This window comes from Canis lupus, chromosome 18, assembly GCF_003254725.2.
Source record: "Canis lupus dingo isolate Sandy chromosome 18, ASM325472v2, whole genome shotgun sequence".
Lineage (NCBI taxonomy): Eukaryota > Metazoa > Chordata > Mammalia > Carnivora > Canidae > Canis > Canis lupus.
This window is the reverse complement of record NC_064260.1, coordinates 12,425,341-12,446,503: the sequence shown is the minus strand read 5'-3', so window position 1 is coordinate 12,446,503 and position 21,163 is coordinate 12,425,341. Positions and strand designations below refer to the sequence as shown.

Sequence of the window (21,163 nt, the reverse complement as noted above, 5' to 3'; positions counted from 1 at the left end):
TGACTCGACATCTCCCCCTGCTTCTCTAGCACAGCATGGCAGACCAGTTATGGCCAAGAGTGATCCCGATCTTCCTCCCCAGCTCAAAACCTTGAAACTCATCTTGTATCCCCAACTTCTTTCATACTCTCCAATGTTTTGTTGGCTGTACCTTGAAAACATGCAAAATCTGACCACTCTCCACACCTCCGTCCCTCTCAGCTCTATTCCAAAACACCATTCTCTCTCATGTGAATCACTACATGACCTCCCCAATGCACGAATACCCCAGATTTCCTCAGCTCGTGGTACATGTAGTGTCTCAGTTATTTTCTTCATGGTTTCCTTCAGCCAAAAGAAATATCTAACATTTCCATGTAAGTAGTTAGGTCCATACAACTCAATAAATATTCACATCTTCATGACTTAAAACCTACTCGGCATTGTATAGCTCTTCAAGCCTTGTGAAGAGATTAGATATCACCTTCCTCATTCCCTGTTACTCACTCATTTTCATGGGGTGCTTGCTTTTTGCCACAGCAAAGGCTTTGGGGACAGGGCATCATCACAATATGGTACTGATATATCACGTGGGAACTAGAAACCTGAAGCTCATATTTCATGTGGTGTCAGACAGATGATGTGGCTGCATTTTTTAACATCAAAATTTAAAAATCAAAAACTTAAAGCATATCTCAAGGCATCCTTGTGAGTTTGCTGAGGTTCTCTGGGAGTATTTCATAGAGCTGTGGTCCTACCTGGTCTCCCTGCTTCCCCTCTTGTTCTTCTGTAGACCATTTTCACCTTTTTTAAAAAAAAGATTTACTTATATATTTGAGAGAGAGAGCTAGCACATGAGTGGGAGGGACAGAGGGAAATGGAGAGATAATCTCAAGCAGACTCTGCACTGAGTGTGGAGCCCAATGTGGGGCTTGATCTCATTACCCTGAGATCATGATCTGAGCTGAAACCAAGAGTCCGATGCTCAACCGACTGTACCACTAGGCCATTTTCAATAGAATAGCCAGAATGATCTTTTAGTCACTCCTCTACCTAAATCCCTCAAATGACTTTCCAACCCTTACTATGGCCTACAAGACCTGCCCAGTTCATATTCCACCCTTTAGTTGCTACAGGGAGAGCGTGGCCTCATGGGCACACTGCAGCAGATCCTTGGGGGAAGTGCAGCTGAAGGAGCCTGCCATCAACACTCCTTTTGGTGGGTTCTCTTCTGAGGGAGATCTGAGTTCTGTGTGTGTGTGTGTGTGTGTGTGTGTGTGTTCTATACATATATGCACAAATACAATGTGTATTGCATTTTACATATTATACACATATACATATTATATACAACAGCATAATATATTATTATTCATTTTATTTTATTTGTTTCCTCAGCTAAAATATAAGCTCCATAGGAGCAGAGATTTTTGACTGTTTTATTTCAGAACAATGCCTGGTATGTAATAGGCACTCAATAAATGAATGAATGACTGAATAAATGAAAGAGTAGAAATGCTCTGGAATCTAATGGTATCCTTTTAATATAGGTACAAAGAGTCTCCATGCATCCAAACCAGCCAAATCTGGCTATTGTGTTGAATTAACTGGAAGACTCAGCACAAATGAATGAGGGTTCTGATCAAGGACTGAAAACTCAGTTGAGAAAGGAACACCACTAAATATCACAAGATGGAGAGGAGGCTTCTGTTGAATTTAATTGGAAATACTCTGCTTTACCAGCGGGTGCAATAAATCAACATGCATGTCCCTTCAGAGTAATCCAAGGTATGCATCAGAAAGGAATTTAGCTTTCCTGCAGCATATGCCTGAAGGTCATAATATATTCCAGGTTTGTGATACTCTCTCAAGTACCTTTTCAGTTTTAAAACTTCTAAGCATCCCTAGAGTCTAATTTCGTTAAGCTCTTCAACTAAGTGGCACCCCATCCCAGAGGCTGTTACCAGGAATACCTCAGGCTCTGAAGAGAGGAGAGCTACATATAGGTCAACGGTTTTGCTCTATTAGTAATGAAGCAGAGAATGCCAGCAAATATCTCTGTAGGCATTTCCGCTGCATGTGATAAAGTGCTCCGGAAATGGTCGTGAAATTTATCAGTGACAAAGACAAGGCTACCACATACTTATAATAGGGCTGTTGTTGTCATCGCCTGGAGTCCACGACAACTGAACGCTTTTGTCGAGTTGATCCGTCAATTCTAAATCAAACGGAGGATTTGGGACATCTGTAGGCCAAACACACACACACCACCGTTAACCATCCATTCTTCTGGGGTTCTCCTTCACTCGTGATACTTTTCACAGGGGGTGCATCTTAAAGACACAGCACACTTAATGGTCAATGAGCATGCATCTGAAATGAAATGGGAGCCACTGAGGTTGCTGGGAACACACAAGCACACCCATGACAGCCCATCAATGAGTTCTGCTTGTTCCTTTTTCAAATGAAACCAAATCGTCTGTGACCAAAACCAGTGAGGTGGGCACACGTGGTTCACCAGCACTCTCAATGTGTCTTCTCATAGACAGGAAGGAGCACAGACAGAAAAAATAATATTGAAGCTTAATTTTTAATGAATGGGAAACAGAGAATGGCAAATGCTAAATGATCAATACAGGCAAATATAATGTGCTGCTTACGAAGACATCAATGTTCTTTCTGAAATGTGTGAAATTACAGATTTTGGAACTCCTAGAGGATATTTCCATTTTTAGGGGAATTCTAGGATTGATGCTCTATAAGAAGGCCCTCAGCATGCATACCTAATGCAGATGCCCAGTACCATAGTCAGGGGGACACATGGGGACATGGTGTGTTTACCCTCGGAGGACACTAGGATACAGACACCTGTTGGGACGAAAGTGTCCCAGAAGGATGTCTGCCTCTTTTAATGGTACCTCTGAAATCCAGAGAGTTAACGTTTCCCTCTGGGCTTTTTTCTGACCTTGCTCTTGGGAGTGATTGTGGCTCTGGGGGAACCAGGGGCCATATAAAAATACGGGCACTTCTCTCCTATCAGTAAAGAAATAGTAAATGTCTACCAAGGGCAGTTGTTCTATAGCATAACTAATGATACTATGTAAAATCCAGGTGAGTTTATGCCATAAAATTATTTTCATACTTATAGGCTCATATAAACATGAGAGTTCTGGAAATAATTTCTGATTTATTTCCCAGACCTAGAAAAATCACTCAACCTGGAAATGCCTCCTTTTGATCCTTCTTTAGTGACTTATGTTTTTTAACATGATGAGTTGTTTTTCTCTAAGACCAAGGTCAAATGTTTTAAACATCTATTGTTTCCCACATGAATTTCTTGAAAATGGAATCTCCAAACGTGTATGCTTCCAGAACGACATTTAATAGACTGAAATAAAAACCTAATTTGTGGGATGATATTTGAGATCATCCTTTTTTGTTCTACAAACTGTGGGGGACAGCGCTTGATAAAGCACTAGGCTATTTTATGGGGAAATTATACCAAAGAGGGACCTTTATTAAATTAAATGACTTTATAATAACACATGAAATATTTAGGCACAGTGGTAACAGACCCAGTGAAACATTCTAGAGCTATAATGAAGAAATGACATATAGTAGTAAATGGGCAACAGAACAGAACATTGGATAGAACTCTCGTCCTTAAAAATCACAATGATGTGGTAGAAAAAAGAGAGCAAAAAAAAAAAAAGAGCAATTATTATTATTTTTGCAAATGTGAACTCGTTCAACAGAAAACAGAGAAAGAAGACTCATATTAGTTTACCGTAAATAGGAGCTGGAGTTGGAGTAGGAGCTAGAAAGGACATTAATACAAAGGATTTTAATCAAAATTAGTAATGGAAAGATCTAAGATAGCACAAGAAGACATAGACTGACCGTGATTAAGATTCTAAAACTAAGCTTAGCTGTGGGAGATGGCACTGAGAAACATGCAGTAACAATTTAGCAGGTGGGTAGAGGGGGAGATCCTTCAATTTTAAATAAAAGTACGTGATTCCTCCTGATTTCCTTATAAAAATATCACTAACATGCACAAGCATCATTGTATTCCAGTGCTGCTACCGCAGTATATTTATACTGAAATTACTGCCTCAAAGGCATCTTTCAAAGAAGACAAATGTAGGTATTTAACTCACCTACAAAATTGTAAAGCTCTAACAAGCAGACATATACTATGGACACTTTTCCTTCCGACCTAGCAAGGGTGGCCTAGCAACACTGTGCAGTGTGAGTTCTAGATCTTACCAACGACGCTCAGCACAGCACTGGCCGAAACATTGTCCAGAGTTGTGTTGGCCACACATGTGTAGGTGCCACCGTCGTTGTCCCTTACATCAGCCACCACCAAATGGTCCTTGTCAACAGTGAATCTGTGAAGAAAACAGGTTCAGAGCAGGTGAAATGGACATCCAACCACACATGATGGATGGCTGCTTTGCTGACATGAAAGAAACTCTGTGAATTTGAAAACAAGAGGGAGATGGCAAACATTTGCAGCTCTTTAGAGCTAAAATCCAAAAAATATGTATCACTTTGATCATGATTGAAGCTGAAAAACGATTAGAATGGATTGGAACCTTGGGTTAGAAGGGATGGATGTCAAGGCACCTGGCCCAGTGGCTTTTGAGCATGCTTCTGGAGTTTTCGGAGCTTCCCTGAAGACCAGGGGCATGCAGAGGTGAGGTGGGGGCAGCTGCATCACCCTCACTAGCAGGCTCTCCTGTGGCTTCTGCTGCTAAGAAACATTTGGACGCCACTCAGCCAGCTCCATTTCTAACCTAGTGTATATTTTTAAATAACTTATTATTATTTTTTAAATATTTATTTATTTATTTATTTATTTATTTATTTATTTATTTATCTCTCTATCTATCTATTTATTTATTTATTTGAGACATAGGCAGTGGGAGAAGCAGGCTCCCTGCGGGGAGCCCAATGCAGGACTTTATCCCAGGACCCCGCAATCAAACCCTGAGCCGAAGGCAGACGCTCAACCACTGAGCCACCAGGTGCCCCTAAAATATTTATTATTGACTGTGAAAATTTTGTGCCACTTTTGGCGCATGCATAAACTCTCATGGGGTAAGTAAGTGCAAAGAATAGTATTGACTTTATCAGAAGAGACAAGATGACTTCGATCAACAAGCACCACCAAGAATTCTCTAGAGGTTACTGGCTGGCATGAGAAATTACTCAGTAGGTCAAAAATCCATGTAAATTGGATTCATGCATGATTTTAACAAGGATGCATAAATCATTCACTGTCTTTTCAGGGAATTTCCAAGCTCAAGCTTTAGCCACCTTAACCGGCATTTCTTCCTATTTCCTTCTCTCATTTTTACCAACTCAGATTCCACAAATAAAACCAGCCAGCTGGGGGGCACCTGGGTGGCTCAGTCGGTTAAACATCTGCTTTCAGCTCATGATCCCGGGGTCCGGGGATGGAGCCCCACATCGGGCTCCCTGCTCAGCCCAGAGCCTGCTTCTCCCTCTCCTGCTACCCCTCCCCCTGCTTGTGCTCTCTCACTCACTTTCTCTCAAATAAATAAATAAAATCTTTTATAAAAAAAAACCTGGCCAGCTGGAGTTATAGAATTAGATGGAAACCCAGGGTACAGAAGAGAAAGCCACTTTTTTTTTTTTTTTTTAAAGGAGCCGTCCAGCAACAGGCGCTGCTTAGACACACTTGGAAGCAAGCCACACAGAGCATCTCCACCGGCACACGGCATTTCTTCCACCAGGGGCCTCCGTGACAGCTAAGATTCATGTGGGTCAGCTCCATATCAATTCCTTCAAATTGAGGCTTCACATGGAAAATTGGTATGACTTTTCTTTCATTCCAAGCTCAAGGACCACAACACATTTAGGCTCTTTTAAATACTTTACCTGTTTTTTTCTTCTCCCTTCTCTTTCTACTGGCTTTAAGAGAAATCAAAAGAAAATACCCCATCCAAATAAAAGCTGGTGTCCTTTAAAATACCGACAAGGATTTACGCGCACTCTACTGATTAAAGTGATCGCATTTCTGCTCATTTGCAGAATGGTAATGAAAACATCTGTCGAGACTTCACTGTACAAGGTAGCGAACAATGGAAGGCATCCACGCCCTGAAAGGTTTCTCCCATCCTGAATTACACAGGAGACCAACACACAAAGATAGACAGACATTCTCAGGGTCTGATTTCAACAACTCGATACCTTTTTTTAGGTCTGCACATTTTGCAGCAAGGAGAAAATGCACTTTTTTTTTGGAGAGAGCGGATCTCAGAAACTTTGAAAACATCCCCGCTAAGTCACTCCACAGTAAACCTTTAGTTCACAGCAGCTCACAGAGGCAGGGAAGAGAAAGGCAAGAAATGGTCTTCAAATACCTTCCGTCATTGGGCAGCTCACCGTTGTCCTTCAGCCACGTGATGGTGGGGATCAAAGTGTGATCGTGTTTCACTTTGCATTCAAAGGACACCGTGCTCCCTCTTTGCACCACTGCATACTCAGGCTGTTTAATGATCCTCGTGGCATCTAAAAATCAGCTATCGTTACCCATTGCCAAAGCTGAAGAATTTGTTCAAAGTCACGTCATACTTGGAAAAAAACATCATCACCTCTGGCTTACCTTTGACTTCCAAGTGAACTTCATTCTTTGCCACGCCTAATTTATTCCTTGCAACACACGTGTAAGTTCCTGTACTGTCCTTTTGGGCCACGGGAATTTCCAAAGTCCCATTTTCATGTAAAACATAAATATCTTCATGAAGAGCACTGCCTTTGGCTCCTTTGAACCTTCATTGCAGAAATGATCACCGTGGGAATAAAAAAAATCATAATTTGAAATCAGGCATAAAATGCCACATGTGAGGTCAACACATGATGATCTACGTCATAGTATAGATGGAGACATTTGGAATCTGCACAAGACATTTGGAATTACGTGCGTGTAAGTCAGTGGGGTCAGTGTAAGGCAGGATGTTTAAAACTGGAAAATTTAATGAGAAATGGTGCTTGAAGCATTAGGGTGACAATATGAAATACTTGAACAGTAACGTTCTGTATCAGATTCATATTTAATACACACTGGTTATTACAGAGGTTCTAGAAGCTCAATAACTGGTTATTACCCAGTCTATCTCCCCATAGGTGACAAAACAGGAGAAATGAAGACGGAGCTTTTTTGACCTTTTCTTCCTCCTGGGACATATCTGTAAGTCCATCTGCAGGCTTTGGTCCTAAAGCCATCTTGATGAGAAGATATTTGATTTGAATTCTAAAGAGTTTTTTGATTCGTATGCATAGGAAAATATCCAGGGAAGAAGAATGATAAAGCATGTATGTAAACTACGTGTCCATACAGCTTCCCGCTTGCTGTCAGATAGAAGTGGGGACGGATAAAACCAGCGACTCAAAGTCAACCTAGGCTAAATATTAACTTGGAGACTTCGATTAGGATGCCATCTGCCCAGGCACAGTGTTTCTCCTCTCTCTGGCTAAGGTAGAGACCGTGCTTAATCCTACACCTGGCTTCGTTCTCACGCTGGTTGGGGGAGCCCAGCTCAGTGTCTGCTTGGTCCCTGACTGACTGGCTGACCATCAGTAACAGAATGTTCTAGTTTTCTTTCACTCTGAGCTGCTGCCTATCCTCGCCTTGCGCCCCCTAGCTCACGTTAAAGAAAGCAAGCAAAGGGGATAACCAGTACCTCTACCAGGAGTGGCACTCAACCAGGGATGGTTTAATGTGAAGAGTGAAAGGACATGAGCGAGCTTGGCTGGATCCAAGCTGGAAAGCTCAGGTGGGAGAGTTACCAACAATGAACGTGGGGGGAAAAATTCTCGTTTTGAGCTTCTAGAACCTCTCCTAGACCCTGAAGGATACTTTATGATCGAGGAATGTCCCAGCCACCATTCTTTGTGAAGTCCCAGCTGATGCCCACAGCATTGTAATATACGGCAACCTTAAATTTCTAAAAAAATATACGTCCATACACCTCTGTGCTGGACAAAGGGTGCTGCTGAACGGACTGCACATGGAGGAGTATTTAGCACAGAGCAAGCGGTTACTACACATTTATGAAGGAAATTAGTAATAATAGTATGGTGGAGTCTATACGGTTGGCTCTCTGACTAAATAAAAACTCAACACACAGAGAAATGTGAAGGCTTTAGCAAATGTAAATATTAAAAATGAATAGAGCCATTACTCACCACTCGATGGTAGGCAGAGGAGACCCAAAGAAGGCACAATCTAGCAAAGCCGGCCTGTCTGCAATGACTTGGTAGAGTGTATTTGCAGATGTAAGGATTCGTGGTGGCTCAGCTAAGAAGTTTAGAAAGGTAAAGTACATATTAAAATAAAATCAACATTTAGGCTCAGCATGTATTTTTCTGTATTTGAAGGCCATTTAAGTTCATAGTAAAGCATAACCAATATGTCCCTCTCCTTACATTCTCTAGCAGGTAGGACACCATCAGTCCTCAACAAGTTTTCTCCTTCTGCTTCATATCCCACATCTTTCTCAGGCCCAGTATTTTAGTGACTTATTTATCTATATGTCCTACTATATACTGTGAGTCCCTTGCAGGCAGGGAATGGGGCTTTTATTGTTTTCTTCCCAGAAACTAGGTCAGTATCTGGCATGAAAATAATGGCCGAGTACCTCTTTGTTAAGTGATTGGTCCATCCTAACCCTGGGGTTATGATAGGGGTGGGTGGGTAGGAGTGGGTGGCAAGCACACAAACTGGCAGAAAGGAGCAGAGTGTGGATGACCGAAACACAGAACAAGAAATCAAAACCGCCTCCTAAACATCCAGCAACACTGTAAGTGTGCTCAGCTCTGCATGTGATTTACTGACCTCTATTTCAAATATGAGGGAAAAAATACCAAGTACTGGTTGGCTTCCTGACTTTAATTTCATTTGAGAGGGAGCCTACTACACTTAAAGAGTTGAAATGCAATTCTCTGGCACCACGAAAACAGTTCTCACATAAAATTTTAATAAATCTGATGTTCTGGTGGTTTGGTCCAGTATGAGGCACAGAATGTTCACATAAATCACCCATCTCATGCAGAGGACCTGAATAAAGATTTTTCCAAAGAAGACGTACAGACGGCCAACAGACACATGAAAAGATGCTCAATATCACTCATCATCAGGGAAATGTAAATCAAGACCACAATGAGATATTACTTCATGCCTGTTGGAATGGCTAAAATCAGGAAGATAAGAAACAATAGGTGTTGGCAGGGATGTAGAGAAAAAGGAACCCTTGTGCACTGTTGGTGGGAATGTAAACTAGTGCAGCCACTGTGGAAAACCATCTGGAGGTGACTCAAAACATTAAAAATAGAAATATTGTATGATCCCATAACTCCACTATTGGGAATTGACCCAAGGAAAGCAAAAACACTAACTCAAAGAGATACATACACTCCTGTGTTTGCTGCAGCATTGTTTACAATAGCCAAGAGATGGAAGCAACCTAAGAGGTCGTCAATAGACAAATGAATAAGGAAAATATGATGTGTGTGTGGATGTGCACGAGTGTGTGCATGGGATATTACACAGCCATAAAAAGGATGAGACTGTGCCATTTCAGACAACATGGATGAACCTAGATAGTGTTATGATAAGTCAGATTAGACTGAGAAAGACAAAAACCATATGATCCCATTCCTAGCCCTTAAGTGGAATCTATTTTTTTAATAATAAATTTATTTTTTATTGGTGTTCAATTTACCAACATACAGAATAACACCCAGTGCTCATCCCGTCAAGTGCCCCCCTCAGTGCTCGTCACCCATTCACCCCTACCCCTCGCCCTCCTCCCCTTCCACCACCTCTAGTTCGTTTCCCAGAGTTAGGAGTTTAAGTGGAATCTAAATAAATAAATAAATAAACAAACAAACAAACAAATAAACAAGCCAAAAGCAGGATCAGGGCTATAAATAATGATGGCTGCCAGAGGTGAGGAGGATAAGGAGTTGAGCAAAATGGCTGAAAGGGAGCGGGAAAGACAGGCCTCCAGTTATGGAATGGCTAAGTCCTGGGAGTAGAAAGCAGAGCATAAGGAATGCCGTCAATGATACTGCAATTGTGCTGTATCCCCATTACACTAGGACAGATGGCAGCTTCACTTGTGAGCACGGCATAATGTACACACTTGTCAGATCACTAATTTGTACACCTGAAACTAGTGTAACATCGTGTGTCAACTATATTCAAAAACCAAAACACCAACAATTTCAGAAGATGTTGAGAGTACCACAGTTTTCTAAGCAAATTATTAAGAATAAATAACTCTACATCTGTGATGAGGATAAAGGCCATATATCATGACTGATGATTTCTTTTTTAATAATCAAAGTCCTGGAATTGTTGTTGACCTTCGAGGTTTCTAGGGATGGAATGGCAGTAACATCCAGTTCCTAATAGCAGATTAATGCTCTTTCCCTTTGAGGGTTTGACACTTACCCTTAACCATCTGTGGGTGGAGTCTGACTCTGATTACTTCTACAACGAACAATTTGCCACCATAAAAACTACATTATGCAAGAACACGACGGCCAGAGTACCATACCCTTTAGGGCGAGGTTTGTATCTCACCCATCTTCATATATGCACGCAGCTCCAAGTCCTCTGTGCATCGCACATAGCAGATGCTCGCTGTATTTTTGCTGAGAATGGCGGTCATTAATTGAACTTGCCACATCTTTATTTAATAAGGGGAGAGCTTACCTAGCACGTTTACAAATGCGTTTGCCAGTAAATATCCATATTCGTTAGAGGCATTGCACTGATATACTGCACTTGATCTTTCTTGAACATTTGAAAAAATAATGGTATCGCCATCTATTTTTCTGCTGGGGTCATCAGGAGCAACTGTTTGGGTGTAAAAATACAAAACATATATTTATTTCTCTTTGCTTAAAAGAGGTAAAGTGTGAGGTCTACACTGTAGTAAGTAGAACGAAAGTACACGCTAATTGAGGTGCAGGCAGTTAGAAGGAAACCGAGAACCCAGGCAGAAAGCATAGTTTTCCCTCCTCTGACTTCAGTTATCACTTATCAGCACCTTATGCTCGATGCTCATTCAGTCCTACGTGGATTGCTTCTGTAAAAATGAATGTTATTTTGTGAGATCCGGGGTGGTGGGGTAAAAGCACAGGTTAGGTGAAACAGGAATACAGATTTGGGAAAGCACTGCCTTGCTCACAAAGAAACTGGTTCTTCACAAGGAGGAAAGTTCACTATCGAGAGGAGACAGCAAACGCCAAAAATCTAGAAACCCTCTAGTGCAACCAAACCTGTGCCGTTAACAAGCCTCTTGTTGAATGAAATAGATAAATCAATAACATAAAGAAATATATGGGGCCCATCATTGAATGTGAAAACATTTATTTTCCCATGTCAGAAATTCCTGAGGCGGAGACAGAAACAAATCATGTGAAATTATGTATTTTTCAGCGAAATCTCTCAAGTATTTATTTAAAAAAAAAAAAAAGGGCAGGGCCAGGACTGTTCCTCACCGAAGTGGAATGGAATGGAACAGGGGGAGTAACATACTATTCGAGAAGAGTCCAGGTCATGCCTACCAGTGCATGGAAGCGCTGTGCTCCTGGAGATACATTCCCATCTGTGAGTGCTACACCCCAGGCTGTAACCCTACGGTGCTTTAAGAGCACTTGAAGGGCTGAGGTATCTGCCTCAGCACGCCGATCAAAATCAACACTGCTTAACAGCACCCTTTCTCCCAAATCTCCTCTTGCAACTTGACCCACTTAAGAAGGCTTTGCTTCCATTCCAAATGTGGTACTTTTGTCTTTGATGACAGGAAAAGGATTGTACATCGAAGGCGAATTTATCACGGCATGTAGATGCCTTGATCCCCTGCAAGTCTCAAATATTTGGTTCATCTGCAGTGTATTAGCTCACTTTCATACGAGTACGCCAAACTCTAGTCATTCAGCCTTGTTTCGGTGCACGGATCCAGAGCTGCCGCTCACCCGCGCTGTATTCCTTTCCTGCGGCTGTTGTAACAAGTTACAGAATTAGTGGCTTAAAACCACCTACATCTGCCGACCGAGAGTTCTGTGTGTGGTGGCTCGACACTCCGATCGCAATCAATAATAGCTGCCTTATAACATCACCTTAGATACTCCAGTCAGTTCGTCCAGTGATAGGATCCTTTGAGTTGGCTTCTTAGCTCCTATCTGCTGTTTGTTTACGACTCTAAACATTACAAAATGCTTTAAGACAACGTTCTTCTAACTGGAAGATAAATACAAGTTCTGATTCCTTTAATAGGATACAGATTTCTTCAATTCATGACAGCAGGTGGGGGGAGTGGGGAAGGGGGGTGCACCTGGATGGCTCAGGGTGTGACCCCGGGGTCCTGGGATCGAGTCCTGCATCGGGTTCCTGCATCTCCCTCTGCCTATGTCTCTGCCTTTCTCTCTGTATCTCTCATGAATAAATAAATAAAATATTTTAAAAAATACATGACAGCAGAGGACAGAAATGCCATACTGGCCTGCGAAGCAGAGGATAGGTGTGACCAACCGCCAATTACCCTGAGACTGCAGTGTACCCCGGGGCCACCCACGTTCCTTGTCCCAGACCCCAAGTCTAGTATCCCTGGGGCCTTTCTGACTCACTCACTCTCAGTGATGCCCATCCAAGCAAGGCTGATGGAACAGAGCAGGGTTTCTAGCATCTCCTTCTCTGTCAAATTATTATCAGTAGCTTTGAACCCAGGTCGGTGTTGGGCCACTTTGGGGGACTCTTGGCACCCAGCATTCTGATGGTACCTCTGCAGACATGCCAGGCGGTGGAGGCGGGGAGTGCAGTGCTCTGGGAGGACGCCGGGCTGAATCTCTGTAGCTGTGTGAGGACGGCTCCTCATGTTCCTTGAGTATACGGAGCTCTTAAGAGTTATACCACCACATGAGGTCTAATGGGTATAGAGCTCCAGGTTTGCAAGATGAGAAAGTTCCAGAGATCTATTCAACATTGATATGAATATATGTAACCCTGCTGAACTGTACACTTAAAAATGAGCGAGATGGTAAATTTTATGTTATGCATTCCTTATTTTTGAACTAAAATAAAAATCCACCACTTGGATGACCAGCTCCACTAATGAAGCCAGTAGAACAATCTTCCCTCAGTGGAGACTCATGAATCACAATACAAACCATTTTAAGAAGCTTTTAAATATCCCACCCTTGCATTTTTTTTCTTGCTACCAATTCCTTTTGATGTTATTCTTTACCTGAAAGGCATTGGATTGAATCTGTCTTATTGCTGCTTAATGGAGCAGTCTTCAAATATTTATCTTTTGGCAGGGTGTTTAGGAATAAAATAAACCCTTCAGGTAAGTGTGGTGAATAAGCTAATTTCTCTCCATGGGGGCCTGGGCTACATTTTCCTTACGCGCTTTAACTAAAGAAACAAACAAACCCAGGAACTGTCACAGTGACATATGGAGGCTCAGTTGGGATCGGACAAAGAAAAAAAAATTCACTGGTGTAGAGCTATTGGAAGCGCTTGGATTCTGTGTGCTGGTAGGAGTAAACTGTCCAGCCACCAAACCCCAGTTATTCAAAGGAATAATGATTGCCGCTGGGAATAAGCAACTCTGTTTGCTATAAATGAACAACGGGGAAAGAAATCTGAGCATGGAGTCCTCACCAACGATTTAAAGCTCCAAAGGTAAGGTTCAGAACTGGGGTGATAGCCTTCTAACAATACATTCTTCTATTCTAACTGTCCGGACACAGCTGGCCAAACTGAGAAATGCTTCCAACATTCAGATAATAAGAATAATTAGTGCCACCTTGTATGTCTAGAGGGCTATCAATTTAAAAAACATGTTTATATCTATGGTATAATACTTTTATTCCAGAAAGAACTTTGTGCAATGGGTTAACTGGGAAGTGTGTGTGCTGTAAAGGAAAGGTAGAGACTGCAGCACCCAGCGGTTTAACATGAGATGAATGCTCTGATTTTCCGAGGCAGGCTACTTTATAAACACCTCCTTGAAATCTGATGGACGCCTGGGTGGCTCAGTGGTGGAGCGCCTGCCTTTGGCTCAGGGCGTGATCCTGGGGTCCCAGGATTGAGTCCCACATCAGGCTCCCTGCATAGAGCCTGCATCTCCCTCTGCCTGTGTCTCTGCCTCTCTCTCTTTCTGTGTCTCTCATGAATAAATAAATAAAATCTAAAAAAAAAAAAAAATAGAAATCTGAACATTTGGCCACGATGTAGAACACATCTCTGGGTGCAGAGACGAATTTTCCTTCACCACTTATTCCATCCCCCATAAAGGGATGCCAATGGAGCTCTTTACTTTGGAGAAAGGGCAGAGGGGAGAGGCCCTGGTGAGTCTTGGGGATATCCCAGACAATGCCTCCAACCTCCTGGCTGCTTATCACGTGTTCCTGGCTTTCAAGCTCTCTCTCTGATGTCAGCCAAATATGTAATTGTGGCAGCAGGAGATCTGTCTATCCTCGGCTCCTTTGTTCCTTCCCTCCTCATCCCTTAGGGAAAAAGGTATCTTTCAACCTAACCATGGTGCGATCTTACACCAGCTCCAGGTAGAAGAATCTGACATCTACCAACACTCCAATAGGGGACCTTAATTAAAGATCTAAGAATTTTAGGCTCTCTGTCACCTCTTAGCATAGGGACAGGATTCGGTGTCCATGGCCTTGGCCTTGCACATTTTCTTCCTGGTCCTGGGTTCTACTTCCACACCCTCCCAGACACTGCGGGTCTCAGAGTAAAGTCAAAGGTCTCTGCAGCTGTGTTCTTTTTCCCGACTCCCAGAGGTTATTTTAAAAATGTTTTTGGTAATTTTAGGCAAGTTCCATATTTAATCACTGTGTTTTGCTTCAAGGAAAATTTAGTCACCTGGCTACGTCTTGGGGCGGGGGTGGGGGGCACCGCGGAACAGAGCTTTGGAAGAATCTGCGGTTGGACCCCAGACACTTGAGCTAACTCTTCCAGTTTTGTAGGACAGTTGATTCCAGGTCTGAGATGCTGTCACAAATGAGTCATGCTGGACTCTGTTACCAAAGTGCTGGCTTAATCCCTCCCTCTCCTTGCCGTCCCCTGGCCACCCTGCTTCTCCGCCGTCCCCACTGCTCCATCGATGCTGGACGCATCTGCGGGGTGCACAGCTCGGCAAGCTGCAGATGAGAAACGAGCCCATCCCCCGTGTCTAGAGTGCCCCCCAAAACTCAACCATAATTCTGTTTAGGGGTCTCCAGATTCACAGGCTAATTATCAAACAGGATGGAAAGGAGGAGAGGCACAAAACTCTTCTAACTTCTAGCAACTTTTTGACAGATGTCTTCCTCATTTACTTCTTCTGTTGGATCAGGGGAGGTCAACGAGGTGGAGGCAGGTAGGGTTCCCTCTGAACTTAGCTAGTCAAGGCTCAGCAGAGTCTGTAGGTGGATCAGCTGCTGAGGGTCACGGGGGTGCAGAGCGGGGTGGCCCTGCGGTATCACCGCGCAGAGAGCTACGAGGGTCCTCACCAGGTGCCTCAAGTTCATCATCTGTTAGTAATGAGATCCCACGCAGTGACCCATGACCTTTCAGCCTGGCCACCAGATGTGGAGGAAGCCACCATTCATGACATTTCATGTCACCTCGGCATAAACGTGCGGCGCCTGCTCCCGACACCACGTGGCAGGCTGGCAGGCCTGGGTCCTGGCTTTGCTGCCGTGCTGCGTGGCATTCCTCTCCTTGCTCAGGGGCATGCCAGAGGTCCAGGGCCCCGGGGTGCGTGGGCACTCTAGCATTCTGAGCCCCCCTTTGCTCAGCTTCTTGCTGTCCCTCCAGGGGACCCTTGATGCATACTTTTAGGCTGGAAGAAACGAACTAATTTGGAACCTGGTTTGGGAGAGTATCATCATGCTTTCTGCTTGGGACCTAATCAGATGATTTGGGAATAGAGGAGAGAGGCCCTAACTTGTATCCAGGACCGCTGGCCTGCACCTCCCCTCTCTGCAGGCAGGCCCTTCTCAGTCGATCCTCCCTGCAGATATTTCATTTAAAGGGGAGTGTTTATGACTCCATGTCAAGGCCCTTAATACTACCAGAGCGACAAGGCTCCCTGACAGGCACTGCCCATGCCGGGTTTGGATGGACCATGAGCCTAGTGGGTCACGATGGAAGATCAGCTTCATTATCTAACCTGTGCATGTTCTTGTGTCGCAGACCCTCTATCTCAATTTCCCCTGTTTCTGACTGCATTCTGGAGCAGAGTCGGCGTAGAGGGGTAGAGGTGGGGGCTGGGAGATGGGGGGGCGAGATGGGCAGCCCCTCCCACCATCTCTCCCCCTGAGGCCAGATCTCAGGTGTGCATTAACCTTCTCTAAAGGGCACAGAACATGGCGGCCTGGGTAGCTCAGCCGTTTAGCGTCACCTTCAGCCCAGGGCGTGATCCTGGAGACCCTGGGTCGAGTCCCACGTCAGGCTCCCTGCATGGAGCCTGCTTCTCCCTCTCTCTCTCTCTGTGTCTCTCATAAATCAATCAATCAATCAATCAATCAGTCAATCAAGGGCACAGAACCTCCAAGCTGTGAAACGTGCTGCTGCAGTGCTGAGCATTCTCTGCCCTTTACTGCCATCCTGTATGCGTTCCTGGGAAAATCAGGTATTGCACCATAAAACTTCTTTACGGTCTGGGCCATACTCCTCTTTTCTCAGTTTCCTCTCACAGCAACAGCTTCCCAATGCACAACCACAAAGTCCTCTCTGTGCTTCTTCCTGGTCCCCATCATGGTCAAAACTGGGAGTGGAAGTACCCAAGCCCCAATTGTGGGCCTCTTTAGGATCTGTATTCTCCCAGAAACATATTTCCTGTTACAGTAAACACAGACTGCCTGTTCTAGAGTATCTGACAACTATTGTGTAGCACAACACAAACAAATTTCTGATAAAAATCACAGAGCTGGGAGCCCTAACTTGGTCTAGACCCCGGGGGTGGGGGTGGGGGGTGAGACCCATGGACCGAGCCACTTAAATCCTGCCAGCAGTTCTCCGATCCCGTCCTAAGGTGGAGACTATTTCAGCAAAGTCAGCCTAACGGACCTTTCGGTTATGGAAAATTAGAGCCCCTTTTTGATTCCGGCTTGGAGGCCACAAGGAGTGAAGCCGCTCTACTTCAGAAGCCTGACGGTTGTCTTTATTGTGAGTTGACACTATCTCGGCCAATTATTAGGTTATTGGCTAGAGGTGGTCCTGAGTCTGGGTTTTAAACAAAAGCTGATTTTCTCTCTCTTTCTCTCTAAGAGAAGGTATAAATCCCAAGGAGGGGAACATGTGCAGAGATGCTCCTGCCAACAGCAGCTGGCGGTGGGTGAGGCCAAGACAAAAGCAGAGCTAGCGGGGTACTGTCCCTTTGGCATCTGGTCTGGAAGCAGGGACGGGCTATATGTTTTGTCTTGTTTTGTTTTGTCCTAATCCTCAAACGTTCTACTACTACCCTCAAGCCTTTAGCTAGGTTTTGTAAAACTGGTCTTTGCTGTGATTTAGAAGATAAATGGACAGGCCTGTGGCCACACTTTGGGGGACTGTTCTGGGCAGTGTGGGGCAGGCTAGAGAAACTGGCTGAGAGGGACAGTGGTCTGGGGATGGTGGCGGAAGAGGTGGCTCAAGGTGATCTCAGCATACCTGGGGAGGGATAACTAATCAAGGACTGAGGGTCCTGCATACCAGCATGATCAGAGGATGCGTTCTTCTCTGGGCATTAAATGGGGCGGTGACCCCTGAAGACCTGAGAACTTGGGAATCGCTCTGCTGTGCTTAGGGTTGGAACCTCTTGGGGAGCCTGAGTGGCTCTGTCGCTGAAGCATCTGCCTTCACTCAGGTCATGATCCCAGGGTCCTGGGCTCAGAGGAGAGCCTGACCCACGTCAGGCTCCCTGCTCAGAGGAGAGCCTGCTTCTCCCTCTCCCTCTGCTCCTCCCCCTGCCTGTGCTCTCTCTCTGTCAAATAAATAAATAAAATCTTTAAAAAAAAAAAAAAGAGAAAGGGATGAAACCTCTTTAAATTACAAGCCACGAGCTCTACCCTTAGCCTCCCCAACACGCGTCTCCTCCAACTCCTGTGAGGTTTCCACAACACACTTGTTGATGTTTTGAACAGAGAAGATAATCTGAACTCTCCAGTAATGTTTATTTCTGACCCTGTCATCCTTTCTGGAACCCATGTAAAAAATGGGAAACATGGCCAAATCCAAATAACACATACCATCATGTTCAGAACACCAACTATTCAGTCCTAAGGAATACCTAGAGGTAATAAAATAAACATCCAAAGGCAATCTGGTGCCTATTTTTAACTTACACACGGCTTCCTCACTCATTACCAGTTATTTCATACCCATTTGTCCCCTGCTAAAATGTAGCTATGCTCTGAAAATATAGACGGAGCCCCATCAAGGAAACTTACTTTCTATTGGGACTCCATTCGATAACCAGCTAATTCTGGGTTTGGGATTGCCATTAGCTCTGCAGATCAATGTCCCATCTTCTCCTGGGGACAGCACAAGATTTTGAGGTGCCATGATCCAGTATGGAGCCGCTTTATTAAAGAAAGGAAAAAAACCACAAACATTTGAATCATACAAGTGTTTTAGAAAATTCAAGATATTGAACTATTTTAATAATAAAGGTAAGTATTTTGCAAAACATCTGTTGGCTTCATTTTTTAGGAGTGAATACATTTATAAGTGATGCCTCAAAGAACATTTCAGATTTTTAAAAGAATGTTTAAATAATAATATTAATACCACTATGTATTATTTCTAGGCCCCTTTGATACAAATACCATCTTGTTTTGCATTAAATTAATCAGATGTTTAAAAGGTAACAGATTTCACTAAGGTTGTAGAGCAATTTATAGGAACAGATAGGGCTAAGAAACACAAATTTAAATTCTGAGCCCTGCAGGATACACATAATTATAAAACTAGGAAACAAGTTAAAAAAGTTTGCATGTTTGAGAAGTTGCAAAATTAGTATAGAGAATTCCCATGAGTCCTTCTGTCTCTAATGTCACCTTATATAGCGATGGTACAGTTATCAAAACAAGAAATTATTAGAAATGGTTCAATACCATTTGCTAAGCTACATCCTAATAGGATTTCCCCAGCTCTTTATCCAATGCCTTCTTTCTGTCCCAGGACCCTGTCCTGGATACCACCTCCTGTTTACTTATCCCATCTCCTTTCTGATTTCTTCTAATTGGGCAATTTCGTGATCTTTCCTTGCCTTTCATGACCTTGACGCTTTTAAAGAGTGCCCATTGGTCATTCTGTAGAACATCTTTCAACTTGGGTTTGTCTGATTTTATCTCATGATTACACTGAGGTTTTGAGTGATGGATCCTTCTTACTGCATCATTTCAGGGAGTACATGATACCAACATGACTTATTACTGCTTACGCTAACCTTGAACACTTGGTTAGGGTAACATCTGTCAGGTTTCTCCTCTGCAAAGTTGCTATTTACCTGCTTTCCATAATCTGTTCATTAGAAATGAGTCACTAAGTCCTGGCCATACTCAAGGGTAGGGAAATTCAGCACCATCTCCCTCCCAGAGGAATGGTAAAGAATTTGTGGGCCTTATGTTAAACCTGCTTCCATAATTAATTTTTGGAGTGTGTGTGTGAGAAGAAATATTTTGAGGCTAAGGGGATACCCTGTTTTTCCTTAAAGTTTCATCCATCTTTCATCACTGGCTTTCGCCTGCAGCAGGTATAACTGCAGGATTTTAATAGTGATTTTCGATTTCCCTCATTCTTTCTACAGCTATTAATTGGAATTCTTCTATGAGAAAGATTTGAGGAATTGAATTTTAACCTGATTTAGATGCACTCTAAATAGTAATGAGAAGGGATCAAGCATCAAGAATGTTGATATAAATTTACACTTATTTTTGAAGAATATAATCAAAGGCATATTTAATTGAAGATTCACGACTTCTCATGAAGGCAAGAGCCATATATTTGAAACAGCTGTATACCTTTAACTGTGACAGTAATGGTATGATGGATAGCTCCCAAGGCGTTTTTAGCTATACACTGGTAATTTCCAGAGTCTGCTTCTGAAACCTGAATGATCTGCAGAGTTTTCTTGAAGTTCCTATAAAATGTCCGGTTGATGGGCAGTGTTCCATCTTCTTTTATCCAGTAAATAATTGGGGTAGGCCTGATAAGATAAATAATTGATAGTGTAAAAAAGAAGCTCACCTAACTGCTTTTGAGGGCGAATTTCCATGCAAGTTGGTAACAGATTCTTTGTATAAAGATCAAGAGAAATATAAAGACATTGTAACTAGCATCGCACTTTTATAAATAATGCTCAAAACCCCATATTTAAGTCTGTAAGCTAACACTGTCACATAAGTGGCACCATGCTAATACACGGCACACCATGAACTTTGACTTCGCTGAGGCAATGAGCATGCTGGCATAAGTGACTTTACTGAAGGGACCTCATTATGTTCTTCAAAGTTTCTGGGTGAGACACTCTTGGAAAATGTTACATGAAGGAGTATATCAATCAAAAGGATTACTACAGGGATGCCTGGGTGGCTCAGTCAGTTAAGCATCTACCTTTAGCTCAGGTCCTGATCCCAAGGTCCTGGGATCAAGCCTTACATCAGGCTTCCTGCTCAGCAGGGAAACCTACTTCTTCCTCTCTTCCTCCCCTCACCCATGCTTGTGCATGCGCTCTCTCTCTGAAATAAATAAAATCTTAAAAAAAATTTTTTTAAAGGATTACTAGGATATTAATGATACTGAGGGGTTTTTTTTATCAGCTAGAGTTAAAAATGCAGAGAAAGAGCTTATACACATTATTTGTGCCCATGACCTTTTATACACACTTCCCTATTAAATATAAGAAATTTGATCTAGGGACTTTAGCAGATTTTCACGTGGGTAAAATAAAAATCCATTGGATGCAAACATTTAACTAAGCACCAAACTACAGACCACGCACTGAGTTGTGTGTTGGGAAGATAAAGACAAAAAAAAAAAAAAATGGTCTAGGCCCTCAGGAAGATCACGATATTTGTCCTTAGAAATGCAAGTGGGATTAATTAATTGATAATCTGCATCTCACGTGATCTGAAGGTGAATGTATAACAG

General features: G+C 43.1%; 1 protein-coding gene across 20 annotated transcripts in view; it reads right to left on the bottom strand.

Annotated features, from left to right (window-relative positions):
* The window catches only part of NRCAM (neuronal cell adhesion molecule), a 275,589-nt gene that overhangs the window by 36,912 nt on the left and 217,514 nt on the right, over nt 1-21,163 (bottom strand). For 13 of the 20 annotated variants that reach the window (XM_025449225.3, XM_049096334.1, XM_025449227.3 and 10 more), the window contains 9 exons: nt 20,035-20,219; nt 18,460-18,591; nt 10,733-10,876; nt 8,200-8,311; nt 6,617-6,783; nt 6,375-6,522; nt 4,249-4,373; nt 3,767-3,796; nt 2,123-2,224 (listed from right to left, as the gene is read on the bottom strand). In XM_025449225.3, the coding sequence (XP_025305010.1) occupies nt 2,123-2,224; nt 3,767-3,796; nt 4,249-4,373; nt 6,375-6,522; nt 6,617-6,783; nt 8,200-8,311; nt 10,733-10,876; nt 18,460-18,591; nt 20,035-20,219 (1,145 nt within the window). The remainder of the gene's footprint in view (nt 1-2,122; nt 2,225-3,766; nt 3,797-4,248; nt 4,374-6,374; nt 6,523-6,616; nt 6,784-8,199; nt 8,312-10,732; nt 10,877-18,459; nt 18,592-20,034; nt 20,220-21,163) is intronic. The other 7 variants (XM_049096333.1, XM_049096338.1, XM_035701292.2 and 4 more) reach the window with 1 other exon arrangement.